At 41.0% G+C, this 15,756-nt stretch overlaps 1 protein-coding gene across 3 annotated transcripts in view; it reads left to right on the forward strand.

Moving 5' to 3' along the window:
• Nucleotides 1-15,756, forward strand: part of MMP2 (matrix metallopeptidase 2) — an 80,487-nt gene that overhangs the window by 37,914 nt on the left and 26,817 nt on the right. The window contains exons 8-10 of one of the 3 annotated variants that reach the window (XM_018569585.1): nucleotides 737-892; nucleotides 6,051-6,066; nucleotides 13,779-13,916. In XM_018569585.1, the coding sequence (XP_018425087.1) occupies nucleotides 737-892; nucleotides 6,051-6,066; nucleotides 13,779-13,916 (310 nt within the window). Of the gene's footprint in view, nucleotides 1-736; nucleotides 897-6,050; nucleotides 6,067-13,774; nucleotides 13,917-15,756 lie in introns of all 3 variants that reach the window. The other 2 variants (XM_018569586.1, XM_018569584.1) reach the window with 2 other exon arrangements.

Raw genomic sequence — 15,756 nt, forward strand, 5'->3', positions numbered from 1 at the left:
CACCTTCTTTGCTGCCTGTGCCGCTGAATGCTGCTCCGATCTTGATAATTCTTGTACTGAAGTCTGCACTAAAATCAACACTTCTGGGAGTGATGATCTCCTAGTTTTCCCATGGCTTTCATTGGTTCCTTCCTGTGACTTTTGCCTATTACAAAATAAAGTAGTGATGTGGAGGTCAGCAGAAAGAACCACTGCCAGCTAGATCGACACTCCAGGAAGTTGGTTTCCTTGTGAACTTTAGCAGATGATTTCTGAGGATAGGAGCAGCATTTGGTAGTGGCATTTCTTTTACAGTCATGTCTTTGTTTAAAGGGTTGACTTAAAGGAAGTTCCAGCACTTAAAGGAAAAAAATTATCTTTAGGTGCTGGAACTGTATACAGTGAAACTATGGAGGGTTCTGACCAGTCGATTCATTGGCCAAAGTTAATGCTTCACTTGCAGCTTACTACAACAGTGACATTTATTGGATATTTTCCAGCTGCCACATTTGTTAGGTACTCATTCGCTGTCTTAAAATATGGTAAACGTGATGATCAACTTTAGGCTTATGTTCACCTGGGCAAAGGTTTTATAATTATGCTCCTAGATAATTATTAATAGTGGAAAGAGGAATATGCGAAGTGCAGTAAACCATAACAAATAAATGGCAAACATGTGTTATTTGTTCTAAATACTCTATGCAGAGTAAAATAAATTTAAAAAAATCAACATCTCAATAAAAGCATTTTTTTTTAGGTTACAGTCTGTTTCTTGTGGCTGCTCATGAGTTTGGACATGCTCTTGGACTGGAACATTCTGATGACCCAGGTGCTTTGATGGCCCCAATTTATACCTACACTAAGAAATTCCGTCTCTCACAAGATGATATAAGTGGAATCCAAGAACTTTATGGTAAGTTGTTTCAATTGTGGTTTCATTCTGATTCAACTGGCCAACGATTAGAAAGTGAAAAATTGTATTTACAAACATTATATTAATCAAAATGTCAAAATTAGTGTTTAATCCATAAATCACATATTAGTCACAAAGAAACACTAGCTGCAAAAAAATAAATAAATTAATAGTTTAAACAATATGCTAAATAATATGCCTTGATACTAATGGTGGCCATCTGGATCTTTAAAATGTGGGTTTTGGGTTATTCTAGGGAAGTACCTAGGAGATTCATCGGTTGCTTTACTAAAGGCAAATATGGTGTTCATTTTGCAGCATATTGGTGTAGCTTTTGGTAGCATGGTGCACAGGAAACATGCAAAATGTTGATACATCCCTAATACAACATACAGTGCATAGTATATAAAGTATACACACACAGCAAGATACAACTCTTTGCAACGAGAAAATGCATTTAGGAGAATGAATACAGCGTAGTCAGAGCCTACACACTGGCAGACTAAACATGCAGTCATAGCGCATACACAATCGCAGCACACATACTGTACATAAGCTTACACAAACAGAGCTCACACAGTAAGATCACCCAGAAACAGAGCACACTTAGTCAATGCACACAGATACAGCAAGTAGTTGTTGAAGGGCATGACAGCCTCATGGCACAGCTAATATTTACGCTCTTAACAAAAAAAAAAACACTAACCTTGTTCTTGCATGTAATGCTTAAATGTATGCATTTGGAGGATTTCCCTTTTGTCCTTCTGCATGTCTCTAAGGTACTGACTGGGATCAAGCCAAATATGGTGGCCCAGTTGGCGCACAAGAACATTGTGCTGAATATAAGATAAAGATACTAAGGTTGATGTACTAAAGGCAAATTGACTGTTTACTTTGCAAAAAGCGAATTTTCTAGCTTAGTGAATGATGTGAAGCTCTGCTGACTTTCAACATCCAATCATGTGCAAGTTTTTCTTATTTTCCTTGCATGTGATTGAGCATCCTTTGCAAGCTAAATCTTTACCACACTCTTTTAGCAAATACAACATTCCCATGCTGGGGCGGTCCTACCGCAGGTGCAGCTGGTGTGGCTGCACCAGGGCCCAATCTCACAGGGGAGTCCCAGTGAGATTCGGTCCAGATCCCCATTGGAGGAGGCATGGTCCGGCACTTTACATTTTTAAAATAGATTCAGCTGCTGTAAGGTCCCGCATAATGCTGGGGGCCTCTCGGCAGCCTTCTGGGGAACCACACGCCGCCTTTTCCACCTGCAAATTTCACAAGGCTTCCACCACCTACACATCTGCCCCTGCTGAGAACCTCTGCATCTGCCCTTTCTGAGAACCTACGCTTCTGCCCCTGCCAAGACCCTCCGCTTCTGCCCCTGCCGAGACCCTCCGCTTCTGCCCTTGCCGAGACCCTCCGCTTCTGCCCCTGCCAAGACCCTCCGCTTCTGCCCCTGCCAAGACCCTCCACCCGAGACATCAGGCCGACACCCCGGAGCAGAGTGGCAGCACAGAGTATGTAGCGAATTCATATATTATTCTGCATTGCTGTATAATGTATTGCTGGGATTTGTAGTCCTCTATAGCTGATGGTATTATTTTGCTTTGCTGTATAATGTATTGCTGGGATTTGTAGTCCCTCTACAGCTTGAAGTCAGTGGCAGAAATTCCTAGGGCTGCAGAGGTTGCAGCTGCAACTGGGCCCTAGCATTCCACCACTGTCCTAAACTCATTAGTCTGTATTGTTTTGGAAAAACTGTCACATGACACTAAAAAAAATTATTGGTAATTGAGGAAAAGTATCAGTACTTGGTCTGCAAAAAACGGTATTGGTGCTTTCCTAATAATAGTGTGTGACTGTGGGGGGACATTAGAGTGGTAAGCTCCTATGGTGCAGAGACCGGGGCGAACTGAGGTTGGGGGGAGTGGGCCAGTGAGATCCAGTCCCAGCCCCCCATTTGGGGAAGGCATGGTCTCATGGGCTGATGGGCGTTGGGGACAACAAAGTTTGTGCGTGTCTGCACAAGTATTTATTTAGCACAAGCCCACAAGAAATGTCAACATGTTTTGGCAGACAAACAGTTGGAAGCCATTGCAATGGCTTCACGTGATTGCTATATGCAATATCTTGCATGAGTAATAGATTAAATGTTATTTAAGTAAATGTCTACAGTAAGAGGCCTTTGGCAACACTTTAATATAGTACATCCGTATGATTGTGTGAAAAAACTGGGCGCAACACCAATTCCTTCTAATACCACCAATCACGTATACTGTACTATATCAATAGTGTTTCTAACAGGCAGACTTAAAATTACCCCATGTAAAAATGAAACATGTTAGACATGACCTATCTTTTGTAAACTCAGGCTAATTGTGTTAGACTGTCCACTACTTACTGGTGTATGGTTAATAGTGAATTGACCGAAACTAGTTTGAACCTGAATTGGATGAATTAAAAATAACTAGCAAAACTTACATTTTGAAGTAGAATTACATTGAAGTCAACAGGAGACTAGTAGACTGTTTGGTAGACTGTTTGCTGTGGCTTGTTCTCATTTGAAATGTTTTAGACAATAACAATAAGGGGGTTATTTTTCCTTATTTACATGTGATAACTAATTTTGTGTATTTTGTGTGTTAGCGCATCATACCGTATATGATAATGATCAGAGATCATACATAAAGTTTTTTTTTAATAAAGCAAGAAAATAAAAACCCATATAAATTAGATTAAACATTTTCTTGAAGTTTTTACTTGTTTGGTGTTTTTTGTTCTTATTGGGGGTTTTAGAAAATAGCAAATAAAAAACAGGGTCCAAATTGCAATGTTTGCACTTTTAACACCATACCTCCCAACTGTTCCCCCTCCACCTCCACCGCAGGAATAGCGCTGCTAAACACCCAACCCTCCTCCTCCAGCGGGAGCTCAGAGCTCTATGATTAGGCAGTGGCTCACGGGGCCGTCTTGCTTGCTTGAGTTGGCAGCCAAGGCTGCCCGATTCTGTGCAGCCCGGCTCACCTCACTGGAAAGTGTCACCCAAGGCAAACGCCTTGTTTGCCTTGCTGTGGATACGCCATGCATATATCTATGAAAATGTACTGTTTAACTACTAAAAGTATTATTCTGCACTGAAACCTTTACCTGTTACCTTAATTATCTTGTTTGCTATTTTGAAAAGCCAGTATAAGGGAAATAGGTATAAAGGAATTAATAGTGAAATGGCATACACTTTTGGCATATAAATTCTTAATGATAACTGGGGGCCATTTATCAAAACTGGAGCAGACATAATTTTGCGCAGTTGTCCATAACAACCAATCAACTTCTCTCTCCAGTTTGTTCAGGTAAGCTTTGAAAATGAAAGATGATTGGTTGCCATGGGCAACTGCTCCAGTTTTGATAAATGCCCCTCATTGTGTTGCAAGGTGTCCCTCTTTCTCATCTCAGTTGGGAGGTATGGCATTCCTGCCTGTTCTCTATTCATGCATTGCTATAAATACAGTATATGTCCCAAGTTGGGAGCTCAGACAGTTTAGATTTGGAGACCAGTAAAGTGCCTTGATATAGCAGTGTAGCTTCACATGCATTTGTAAATGTATGCAACAAAAACCTGTTTTAAACCTAAAATGTTAAAACAGGCTTCACCCTCACTGTAGATTTCTTCTCACTTAATGTTGTTTCTCCAGGACAGACAAGCACATACCGTATATACTCGAGTATAAGCCGTCCCGAATATAAGCCGAGGTACCTAATTTTAGCCAAAAAAACTGGGAAAAAGTATTGACCCGAATATAAGCCGAGGGTGGGAAATGAGGCAGCTACTGGTAGATAGATACCATTAAAATACATTAATATTTATTTAAAAGAAAAATAACCTAGCTCTGTAAGTGGAAAAGGGGGTACAGGGCTACATATCATGTACTACGGATCATTTAACCCATTCATATTAGCAGAGGATAATTGTAAATCTATTGTTCAGTGCACTCTATATGTAGTATATAGTACATGTACATATAGAGTGCCTGCAACAATACATTTACAATGATCCTCTGCTAACATGAATGGGTTAAATGATCCATAGTACAGGGCTACATACAGATCATTTAATACATTCATGTTAGTATAATTGTAAATGTATTGTCTGCACTGTATTAGCAGTATATACTCTATATAGAGTATATACTGCTAATACAGTGCAGACAATACATTTACAATTATACTAACATGAATGTATTAAATGATCTGTATGTAGCCCTGTACTATGGATCATTTAACCCATTCATGTTAGCAGAGGATCATTGTAAATGTATTGTTGCAGGCACTCTATATGTACATGTACTATATACTACATATAGAGTGCACTGAACAATAGATTTACAATTATCCTCTGCTAATATGAATGGGTTAAATGATCCGTAGTACATGATATGTAGCCCTGTACCCCCTTTTCCACTTACAGAGCTAGGTTATTTTTCTTTTAAATAAATATTAATGTATTTTAATGGTATCTATCTACCAGTAGCTGCCTCATTTCCCACCCTCGGCTTATATTCGGGTCAATACTTTTTCCCAGTTTTTTTGGCTAAAATTAGGTACCTCGGCTTATATTCGGGACGGCTTATACTCGAGTATATACGGTAACTGCATATTTTATTATATCTGCCTTTGTAGCTCTATCTCTTGTTCATGCTTTCCATTTCCATCTGCAGTCGATATGAAAAATTCTTATGTTGGTTCCTTGTTGTATGGTATCTTTGGAGAGTTCTTTATGTTGTATTCCGAACTTCCCCGGAAATAATATTTCCTGCTTGTGGTGTTTGTTCAGTGCTTTTGCCAGAAGTTGCTACTAAAATACATGACAGATTACAGTCATTTTATGCAATAGGTCCTTTATCTCCATGCACATCATTTTTTTATATAAATGGAACAAAAATACACATAATTGACTGATAACAGTTAACAGTTGTTAAGGGTATGCAGAACTGGTATGTTTCTGTGTAGTAAACTCCAACATTTAAAAAAAAAGAACTGGTATGTTTCTGTGTAGTAAACTCCAACACTTTTTTTACATATTGGCACACAAACATTGTAAAGAACTTCCCAGAAATCTAATTTCCTGCTTGTGGTGTTTGCTTACTGCTTTTCCCAGAAATCAGCACTGAGCTGCAAGTCAAATTTCAGCCATAACATGCAATAGAAATGTCATGTTGGTTAAGATACTTTCTAAGGCATCTTCACTGTTAAAAAGGATGCAGTCATTGAGGTTTTTCTTGTTGCAACACTGCTGTTTCCTGACCATGTTATTTTGGAAAAATGTTTGTAAATAGGAGTGTCTGTCTTCATTATCAGAACCTGAGATATAATTTTACTACATTAGAGAGAAAAGTAAAATTGAAAAAAAGTTAAAATTATAGAAATATAAACATTTCACCTGAAGGGGATTGTTTAATTTCAGCAAAACTGGAGATACCCTTTTAAGATAAATCTAATGGATCTTTGATGAATAGTTTAGGTCAGTGATGGCGAACCTTTTTGAGCCGGAGTGCCCAAACTAAACCAACTTATGTATCTCAAAGTGCCAACCCTTCAATTAGACCTGAATACTCAAAGGCACGCGTGCCATAGGTTCGCCACCGCTGGTTTAGGTGATCACCATAATGAGAAAACATTTTAGCATTTCTGTTACAGAAACATACCAGTTCTGCATGCCCTTAACCACTCTAAGCACTATTTCTTTCTAGGACTATGACTCTTAAGCAGAACAACACTACAGGTAATAGTCTATTAATGTGTGAGGAGCAGGGTCAGACTGGAGTACATGGGTCCTACCAACACAAAAAAATATCAGTATAGATTACCATGAGGGTTTTGTCTATATACAAAACTAGGAACAGTCCAAGGCAAATGTTTTCTGATCACAAAGGTTTTCATTCTGTTTTCAATAGCAGGATAGCCAATCTGGAGACTAGTTTTAGTATACATATGTTACAGAAACTGAGAGAGACTTCTTGCTTATTACAAAAGACTGTTATATGGACCATAAATACTGTCAGAGACTGCTAGCTTGGAACAAAATCCTGTTAGACTCCTCTCATTTTTGCCATTGCTACATTGCGGCCACTAGATGGAGTTGAGGAACATAGAAAATAAATACTTATTTCCTATACTCGTCCACTAGATCTATTGGTCCCAATGTGGTATTGCTTTGCACTTGGTCTGGAAAGAAACTATACAAAGAACTTTATTTTTGCCTCTATTCACACAGAACAAACGTTCACAGTGATCTGCAGGGCAAATGTCTATGTGAATTGTTTATTAATAGACTCCCTAAGTCAATACTCTACATAGGCACGCTCTCATCACAGCACCATCCTATAAGTAGAAATATATATATTATACCTCCCAACTTTTTTTTGTTAATAACTTTTTTTATTTAACATTTTAACAAACTGATTTACAGAAAGAAAAGTAGACTAGAAGTACAAAACTAAGAGTACATACTGCTGGGAGATACTTCTGTGTAGAAAAATAAACATCTACTAGTATCCAGTGCAAGAGGTATACCAGCCCTGCCTCTATATGCAGTAAAGACATGGAAAGAGAAAAGGAAGGGAGGAAGGAGAATTTTTTTTCTCTTTTCTTCTTTGTCCCTCTTCTTTCACCCTCTTTTGATACACACAATCCACAAAGGACCTTTCCTGTGGCCCTGTCATCCGACGAACACTTGCCAGAAGAACAGAAATTGTTCATGCTGCCACCTAGTCTCGATAATCAGAAGAACATGAGAACTACACCCAGTAAAACCATGCTTTAAAAACTCATGCTTTAGCAGCATTTAACAAATGAATGAGCAAGGATTTTTTATTTCTTTTCATGGTAAGGGGAGCGAGATGTAGCAGAAACATTCTCCAAATCCACTTCTGCAAGTCTTTCAGCCACCTCTGTTCCAAAAGCTCATTAATTTACTTTCCATACTTTGTAATCAGAGGGAAGAGCCCTGTGGATAAAATTTTGTGAGATACTTTGGAACCGTGTAACGGCGAGACACAATTTAGAAATCTGTTTGTTGAATTTTGCTCGCTACTTGGGTTTTGGTTTAGGTGGAACCTCCCAAACAGCAAAAGGGGCCGAAAAACACCTCCGTTGAGGCCCGGATTGACGATGACTGGAGTCATGCACAAAGCCTGTCAATTGCAGATAAGATGCTGGCCCTAATAAGAGACCACTCTGAGTCATGCCTATCAGGGATGGCGACTAAGCTGTAGTGGGACTACGCTTTGTATCAGCCTGTTCTAGCTGAAGCCATCTCTTATCTCCTACAGGGTGGCACCACTCCAGAACCCTAGCATGCCAGAATAAACTGTTCTATGGTATCTTAATAGATCTGGAAAACCCAGTCCCCTTGCACCAAAATTGTGTGATTATTGCAACTCCCTGCCCCACAAAAACTTAGTAAATTCTCCTCTGACCTACTTCAGAAACACTGTTAGAATCCCCACTGGAAGGGTGTGTAATAAGTAAAGCAATACATCTTTCTGAAGTCCAAAAGCGGGGAGGATGCCTTTGAACTTCAGAAAGATAGATAGCAGGGAGCAAGGCAGCTTATAGAAGCATGGTTAAATAGTCTGTGCCTATTCATAGTACACATGTATATGTTTGCTGCTGATGTACCTACAATACGGTCTGTAATTAAATTGTTTTACCGACATACATGAATCCCAGCAGAAAATATAATTTTAAACACTTAGGAGTTTATTTATAAACCGTTCACAGCGCCATTCATCCTGGCAATCTCTGTGAACGGTCATTCTGTGTGAATAGAGGCAAAAATTAACCTTCTCAATATACAGTAGTATATTTTCAGGTCGAATGTAATGTAAATATCATATTATGGCCACTAGGAAGAGCTGAGGAGCATAGAAAATAAATACTTTGGTGTTGGTGGTCACTGACATTAAAATGCCTAGTGTCATTGGCTATTGGGAGGAAATATGCCTGCCATTCTTCAGTGGGAGGAAAAATACCTAGTCATTGGTCAATAAAAGAAAAATAAATGCCTCACCGTTTTTGGTCAGCAGGAGCAAAAATCACTGGTGTTGTCAGTCAGTGAGGGACAACAAAAAATACCCTGCATCATTGGTTAGTGGGAGAAAAATTCCTGGTATCATTGTTAAGGGCAGCACCAGGGGCGTTCCGAGGCTGGGTGACACCCGGAGCGGTGTCCGAGTGTCATCCCGCCGAGACGTCTTCGCGCACGCGCGCCGGTATTCTGATACCTGCCGGTAGCCATCTTGGTGATGGACGCCGGCAGAGAGAGGAGGAGACAGTCACCCGGCGGGATAAGGTATGCCGCCGGGTCCCCTCCTCTCTCCTGATACTGTCGGGCGTTCCGTCCATGACCGAGCGGCTGACTTTTCAAGAGGAGGGTGACACCAAAATGACTAAGTCATTTTGGTGTCACCCCCCAATGGTGTCACCCGGGTGCGGGCTGCACCCCCCGCACCCCCTTGTGACCCCACTGGGCAGCACATTGGCTTAGTGGTTAGCACTGCCTTGAAGTACTGTAACTACTGTACATGGAGTTTGTGTGGGTTTCCTCCAGGTACTCCAATTTTCTCCCTTACTCCAAAGATATGCCGGCAGGTTGATTGACCCCTGTCTACATTGGCCCTGTGTGTGTATATATGTATGTATCCATGTAAGATAGGGACCTTAGAATGCAAGCTCCTTGAGGGTTCCTTGTGACTGTACAAAATGTAAAGTGCTGTGTTAATTGGCGGAGCTATATACAGTAAAAACCTGTAATAATAACAATCGGAGAAAAAATGCCCCATCATTGATGGTCATTGGGAGCAAAAATGGCCTGGTGTCAGCAATAGGGAAAGAAAATGCGATGTCCTCAGTGGTTGAAAAAAATGCCCCAGTGTCCAAGCAAAGAAGTAATGCCCCAATCATTGACAGTGAGAGGAAAAGGACTTGTCAAGGTCATAAGGACATCCAGGCCCTTACATTATCCCCACAGTTGCAGGTGTGCCTATGCTGGTTCTAGAAGGAGGGATGGCATATGTACATCAATGACACCAGGTGGGCCTCTGTGACAGAGGTGGGTGGGTACAGAGTGGCAGGTTAGGCTCTCTAATTGACACAGTAGGTATATATCTATATTTGACTGTATTAATTGTTTTACTCCTTGATGCTTTTAAGCAAAAGCTAATTCTTCCATTCCCCGCTTTAATATAGCTGTTTCAAAGTTTGTCAAATGCTTTGTAAATGTTTGCTGAAGTTAATACTGCTTAAAGGAGAACTATGGGGTTAAGGCTTTTCCCCATAGTTCTCCTTAGGGTAATGGGAGGACACAAACTAGCGTCCTAGCTCGCGGTATACTGAGACGCGGCAGTATACCGCGAGCCAATACCATGCGGCTCCAATATCATGCGGCTCCCCCCCCCGCACTTCCGTGGTCACGATAAGAGAGGGGCTGGGAGTATTGCACGGCGTTCCACTATTGTGGAGTGTGCGCCCTGCAACTCCCGAACCCCACTGACGATCAACCTATAGCCTGCAGCCTGAGACCGGAGCCAGACGGACTGCCGCCAACGCCTCCCCTGGATCTTATGACACCTGTGCACCCTCTGCTTACCAACTGCATGTACCCTGCATTAACCATATGCAAAGAGACTGTGAACTCAACTGTGTCAATTGCCTGTTGGATCTGGAAGTGCAGTCCCTATTGCACTTAGTTGTATTGTTGATAACCACCAACCTGCTGTGTCTTTAGATGATGTGACTGTGGATTATATTGCTTGATCTTACTGAATATAGTAGCTTGGGTCATACAACCCTGTACAATAGCCTCTATGCTACGCTATACTTTATCTCTCGCCACTTGCATTACCCTACTAAGTAATCCGCTACCCCGTTGTTTATCAGGACTACATCAGGTCCCCATCAGCTCCCACTCAGAGCGGGGTCTGAACAACCCCAACTTGTTAATTAATCCTCGGGTACCTACAACTTAAGTTACTCCTCCAGGGGGTATAAAGTAATACACCTCCGGGCTAGTACATCCGTTACTTATAATACATTAGACCCCATCCAAGGCAAATGATATCAGAATTAAAAACTCTCCGTTCATAAGATTGTGACTGATGACTGGAATTCAGTACTGATTGCCCTATCCACAACCCTCTGCTGATTTCGCATTGATTGTCCTCCTCCTCCGCTGTGGTCCATCTGCGCATTCCCGTTGGGCGTTACAGAATACTTTCGTTACATTGGCGGTCATTGTGAATACTTTTGTTACATTGGCGGTCAGTGTGAATACTTTTATTACATTGACGGTCAGTGTGAATACTTTCATTACATTGACGGTCACTAAGAATGACTCCGTTACATTGGCGGTCAGTAAGAATTACTCTGTTACATTGGCGGTCAGGGCGAATACTTTCGTTACATTGGTGGTCAGGGTGAATACTTTTGTTACATTGGCGGTCAGTGTATATACCTCCATTACATTGGTGATCAGGGCGAATACTTTCGTTACATTGGCCGTCAGTGTGAATACCTTCGTTACATTCGCAGTTAGTGTATATATCTCCATTACAAGGGCGGTCAGTGTGAATACCTTTTGTTACATTGGCGGTCAGTAAGAATGACTTTGTTACATTGGCGGTCAGGGTGAATACTTACTTTTGTTACATTGTCGGTCAGTGCTGTTAGTTATGCTATCTTTAGTGAAGATCTATGGGGGGGGGGGGGGGGGGAGGTGTCTTTGTATTGGGGTGCTCCACAGTAAACTATTTGGGGTGTCATTGCTTCTGGCTTCGCATATACAGAACTTGTAGCTGATGGTCTTCCTTCTTTCTAAATGCTTCTGAGATAATTGGTTTGACCTGTAACATGGATATCTCAGATCTCCTATTAGTTTTGGAAGGTGCGGGGGGGCAATGCACATTCGCCTGTGTAGGCAAAAATCCTTGCACCGATCCTGTGTCTGCCCTGCCACCTGTGCCTCAGGTTGCCTATTGGTGAGATACATGAACAACAATACTGTTGACTGTTATTATGGAAAGTAAAAGTGAAAGAAAATGTTGAGTTTTGGGTTGTCACCTGAACAGGAATAGATGGGAAATCTGCCAAGGGGGGCACTAGGTCTGGTGACCCTGCTAACCACCTGGAATTTCCCTTTCTTTGAGAAATTCTTTGAAACACAATTAACAACAATACAAGATAACCGTCACTTTCTTGTTGGGGGCATACTTACTGAATGAAGAATCCTTCCTGTGTTGGCAAATACCTTTCTTCTGGAATTGTGTCAGAGTGTAGCATTTGTAGACAGATGTTGAGTGCAGTGACAGAGGTAGAAGTTGAGGAAGTAATAAGGTCAAGAAAACTTCACTTTTATGTTGTTGCACTTGTGCACTTTTCTGGATTCTCAGTATCTTTTGATATATTTTTTTTCATGTAGGGTGTCTAGCCAGCCACCTGGAGCTCATTTAGGGGATAAACCTGGGAGGGCAGGTGTCTGTATATTAAGTCATTCACAGAAGTTTGAAAGGTCTCCAGATGGCGTAGTGCTGTTATTTTCTCTTTTGTAAAGACAATAAGAATGAAGGGGCATTCCCACCTTTATCCCTGCAGGGTAAATCAGGAAGGAGTAGAGCAGGAAGTTCTGGCTACTCAAAATAAAGGTACTTGTGCTACCTGGTGGTGCTTTCAGCAGTTGAGAATTAAGATTGCCAGTTTTAGCGTAAAGGCCAGCTTGATTTTGGGTATCCTTTGCTCCAACCCTCTTTCCTGGAGAAGGTTTACTTTGCTTTAATAAACTTGTAAATGTTTTAAAGTAACTGGTGCCCAATTTATTTCACCCACAAAGAGTCAAGAATCCTGCCTTGGGTTTAAAATGCTATGACACTGAGCCATTTCGGGGTCCTCTTCAATTGCCCAGGGGTAAGGGGGGTGCTAAACTTGCTTGGTTTTGTTGATTATCCAGTTTTCTGTAAATCTGCAGTTGCACATGTGGGAGAAGACTGTGAGTGTCTAGATTTGCTACTCACGTAAAAGGGTTCCTAAGATCTCCCATTCAGGCAATTTTGTTTTTCTGGGATTTTTCTAGACAAGCAAACATAGCATTATAGAGGGGAAGCTATCATCTTGATCAGGTAGGTCTGCATCTTTGTCCTCTGATTATTCTGAGCATGTTTAGTGGCTTTTTGGATGGTTGTGTTGGGTCATTTATATAGCCAGATTTTATTATAAAACACAAAACAAAAAAAACCTCTCTTCACATCCATTCACCTCCCCTCGTGTGTCATGTTGTTCATAATGAGGAGTGAATTCCACTCCCCTCTTGTCTCTCTCCCAAATAGCATGATTGCATGATTGGAGGGGAGTCTTTTAGAGCCAGATTTGTTTTTATGGTTTTATGTGAGGGCTAACTTGGGCTTCAGGTGAGCATTTCAATGGAGGCCTTTATCAATGGCCTCTTGTTCCTGACATTGATTCTCTCTCCTTAGCTTTTGCTTCAAAAACTGCATCTGCCACTGAGGCTTGACATGAACTTATAAGTTGCGTTGCAGCTGTGTTAAACAGTCTAATTGCCTCGGCAGTCTTTACTCTCCTAGGCACCGGAGACTGGCCGGTAAGATTACATCTCAGGGGGCTCTTGACCCCCTAGGCATTTAGTGAGGTTCCAACTGGGGGAAGGCACATCCAGTGATAATGCCACTATTACTATAGACCACAGCCTGTGGTTTTTATTATCTATTTTTAAATATCCAGGGCTGTCCTTTATCTTTTACAGTAAATTAAGGAATATTTTTTGCATTTATTGTATGTATCTTATTTGACATATTATATATGCGTATCTTTCAGGAAGGGGAGAAGGAAAAGAACCCAGGCCAGGACCTGATCCCTATCCCACAGAAGGTCCTGTAACCCCAGAGCTGTGCACCAGTGATATTGTGTTTGATGGCATTTCACAAATCAGAGGAGAATTATTCTTCTTTAAAGACCGGTAAGAAATATTTTTGTAAAGGTTTTTTCTAAAACATTTATAGTTGCATAGTAAGCCATGTCCATTGAATTCAATCAAAAGCCAAAAACAAATTAAAAATCTGCACCCTCAGAATTCTAAATCATCAGCTGATCCAAAGGAAGACAAAAATTCCTTAAAAAGCATGGTCAACTTTACTCCAATTAGAAAAATGGACCTGGCAATTACATACTCTCTAGATCAACTCTACAGTGTTTTCTCCTATAAATAATAATAATAAGTTATATTTTCTGATTTTTGAAAAACATCCAACCATTTTTTATTTTGACGCAATCTACATTGTTTGCTAGTTTTTTACAGCTCTTACTGTAAAAAAGCTTTTGCGCATACCAGGGTAAGATTATTTTTTTTTTTGTGGTGCAAAGAATGCCTGCTTGTTTGCCCATTTGGAGCTAGTCTCCCGTTAGATGAGTTGGTCTACTGCGAGTTGTTTGTTTTCCCTTGACAATTCATGGGCGTCATTCACTGTGATTGACAAGGACCTGCATCGCTGGATGACATGTTTGACAATGGATATGCAATGTTGGACTTTTTTTTTTTTAATAAAGGACTTTGTGTCAAGAAGTGTGTGACATTATTTATGCTATCATTTTTCCCCCTGAATGAGTAGAGGTATTGTGTACCCCTTACCTAATCACATCCCTTATTTTATTCTTAAAGGGTGCTTCCAGATTTCAATAAGGCTTTGAAAAAGGCCATTGTCCTAGTCAACATGGGGACAAGGTGCTTTTCCAGGGGGGCAAGATACCTCTCCATGTTGAGGGCATGTGGCCTGGTGTGGCTCAGAAGGGGGTGGGAGCTCATTCCCCTTCCTTTCCTGTCCTGTCAAGTTGCATGCTCAGAAAAGGATCTGGTAATGAACTGTTGGTAGGAGCCCACATATTGTTTTGTGTGGGGTCCCTCTTCAAATCCATAACAGACCTCAAGAGCTTGGTATGGCTTTTAAGGGGGAGTAGGGGTCCCATCAATAGCCAACCCTCATCTAGGATATGGGTATGGTATAGATAAAGGGCCCCAGCTTCTTTATTTACAAACAAAATGAAGCATCCAGAAGCTGTCATTTTCTGGCAATTTAAACACCTTTTTTTTCATTGTAAATGTCAGTTTAGCTCAGTACATTGTATACATGTATAGAAAATATGCGCCACTTCCCAGGCAGGTTAAGGGCTTGCAGCAAACATATTATTTGGAATTTGGCATTTTAATGTTGCCCTTTCAGTGTTATTAAAATCACTGCTCTCAGCCAAACTGATTTTTTCTGTTTTTTTTTGTTTTGTAACTGCTCATCCATTCATGCCCTTTGTTTGTCAATCCCTTGCCTATTACCCTTGAAAATGGAGATAAATAATTTTCAAGATTCACCTCCCATTGACTTAAACTGCAACTGGCAAACTTTTCGGCATGTTTGCCAGGTGCACCCACAAACGAGCAAGTTCGTGGATATGTGAACAATATACAGTCTTTCAGAGGTGATGTTCATTTTTTTGGACTCAGCTCTCTCTCAACCACCACACTCCCCTCAATAGAGATGCATGTCATATTTGGAGGGGGCATGTGTATATAATATATATATATATATATAAATGCTGCTCCGGTGCATGCGATATATGCCACCCTGCTCTGGCGAGTGTGGTAATTGCCACCACATCCATATCTAATGCACTGGGGGCGGTGCAAATTGCTGGCTTAGCACCAGCCCTGCCTGTGGGAGTTCATTGCACTGCAGAGTCCTGAGTTTATTGCGTTATTGCATTGAAATAATGTATATAAATGTATGTTTTTCTGGGGGGGGGGGGAAATG

Source organism: Nanorana parkeri, unplaced genomic scaffold, assembly GCF_000935625.1.
Source record: "Nanorana parkeri isolate BGI_ZX_2015 unplaced genomic scaffold, ASM93562v1 scaffold1362, whole genome shotgun sequence".
NCBI classification, from domain to species: Eukaryota; Metazoa; Chordata; class Amphibia; order Anura; family Dicroglossidae; genus Nanorana; species Nanorana parkeri.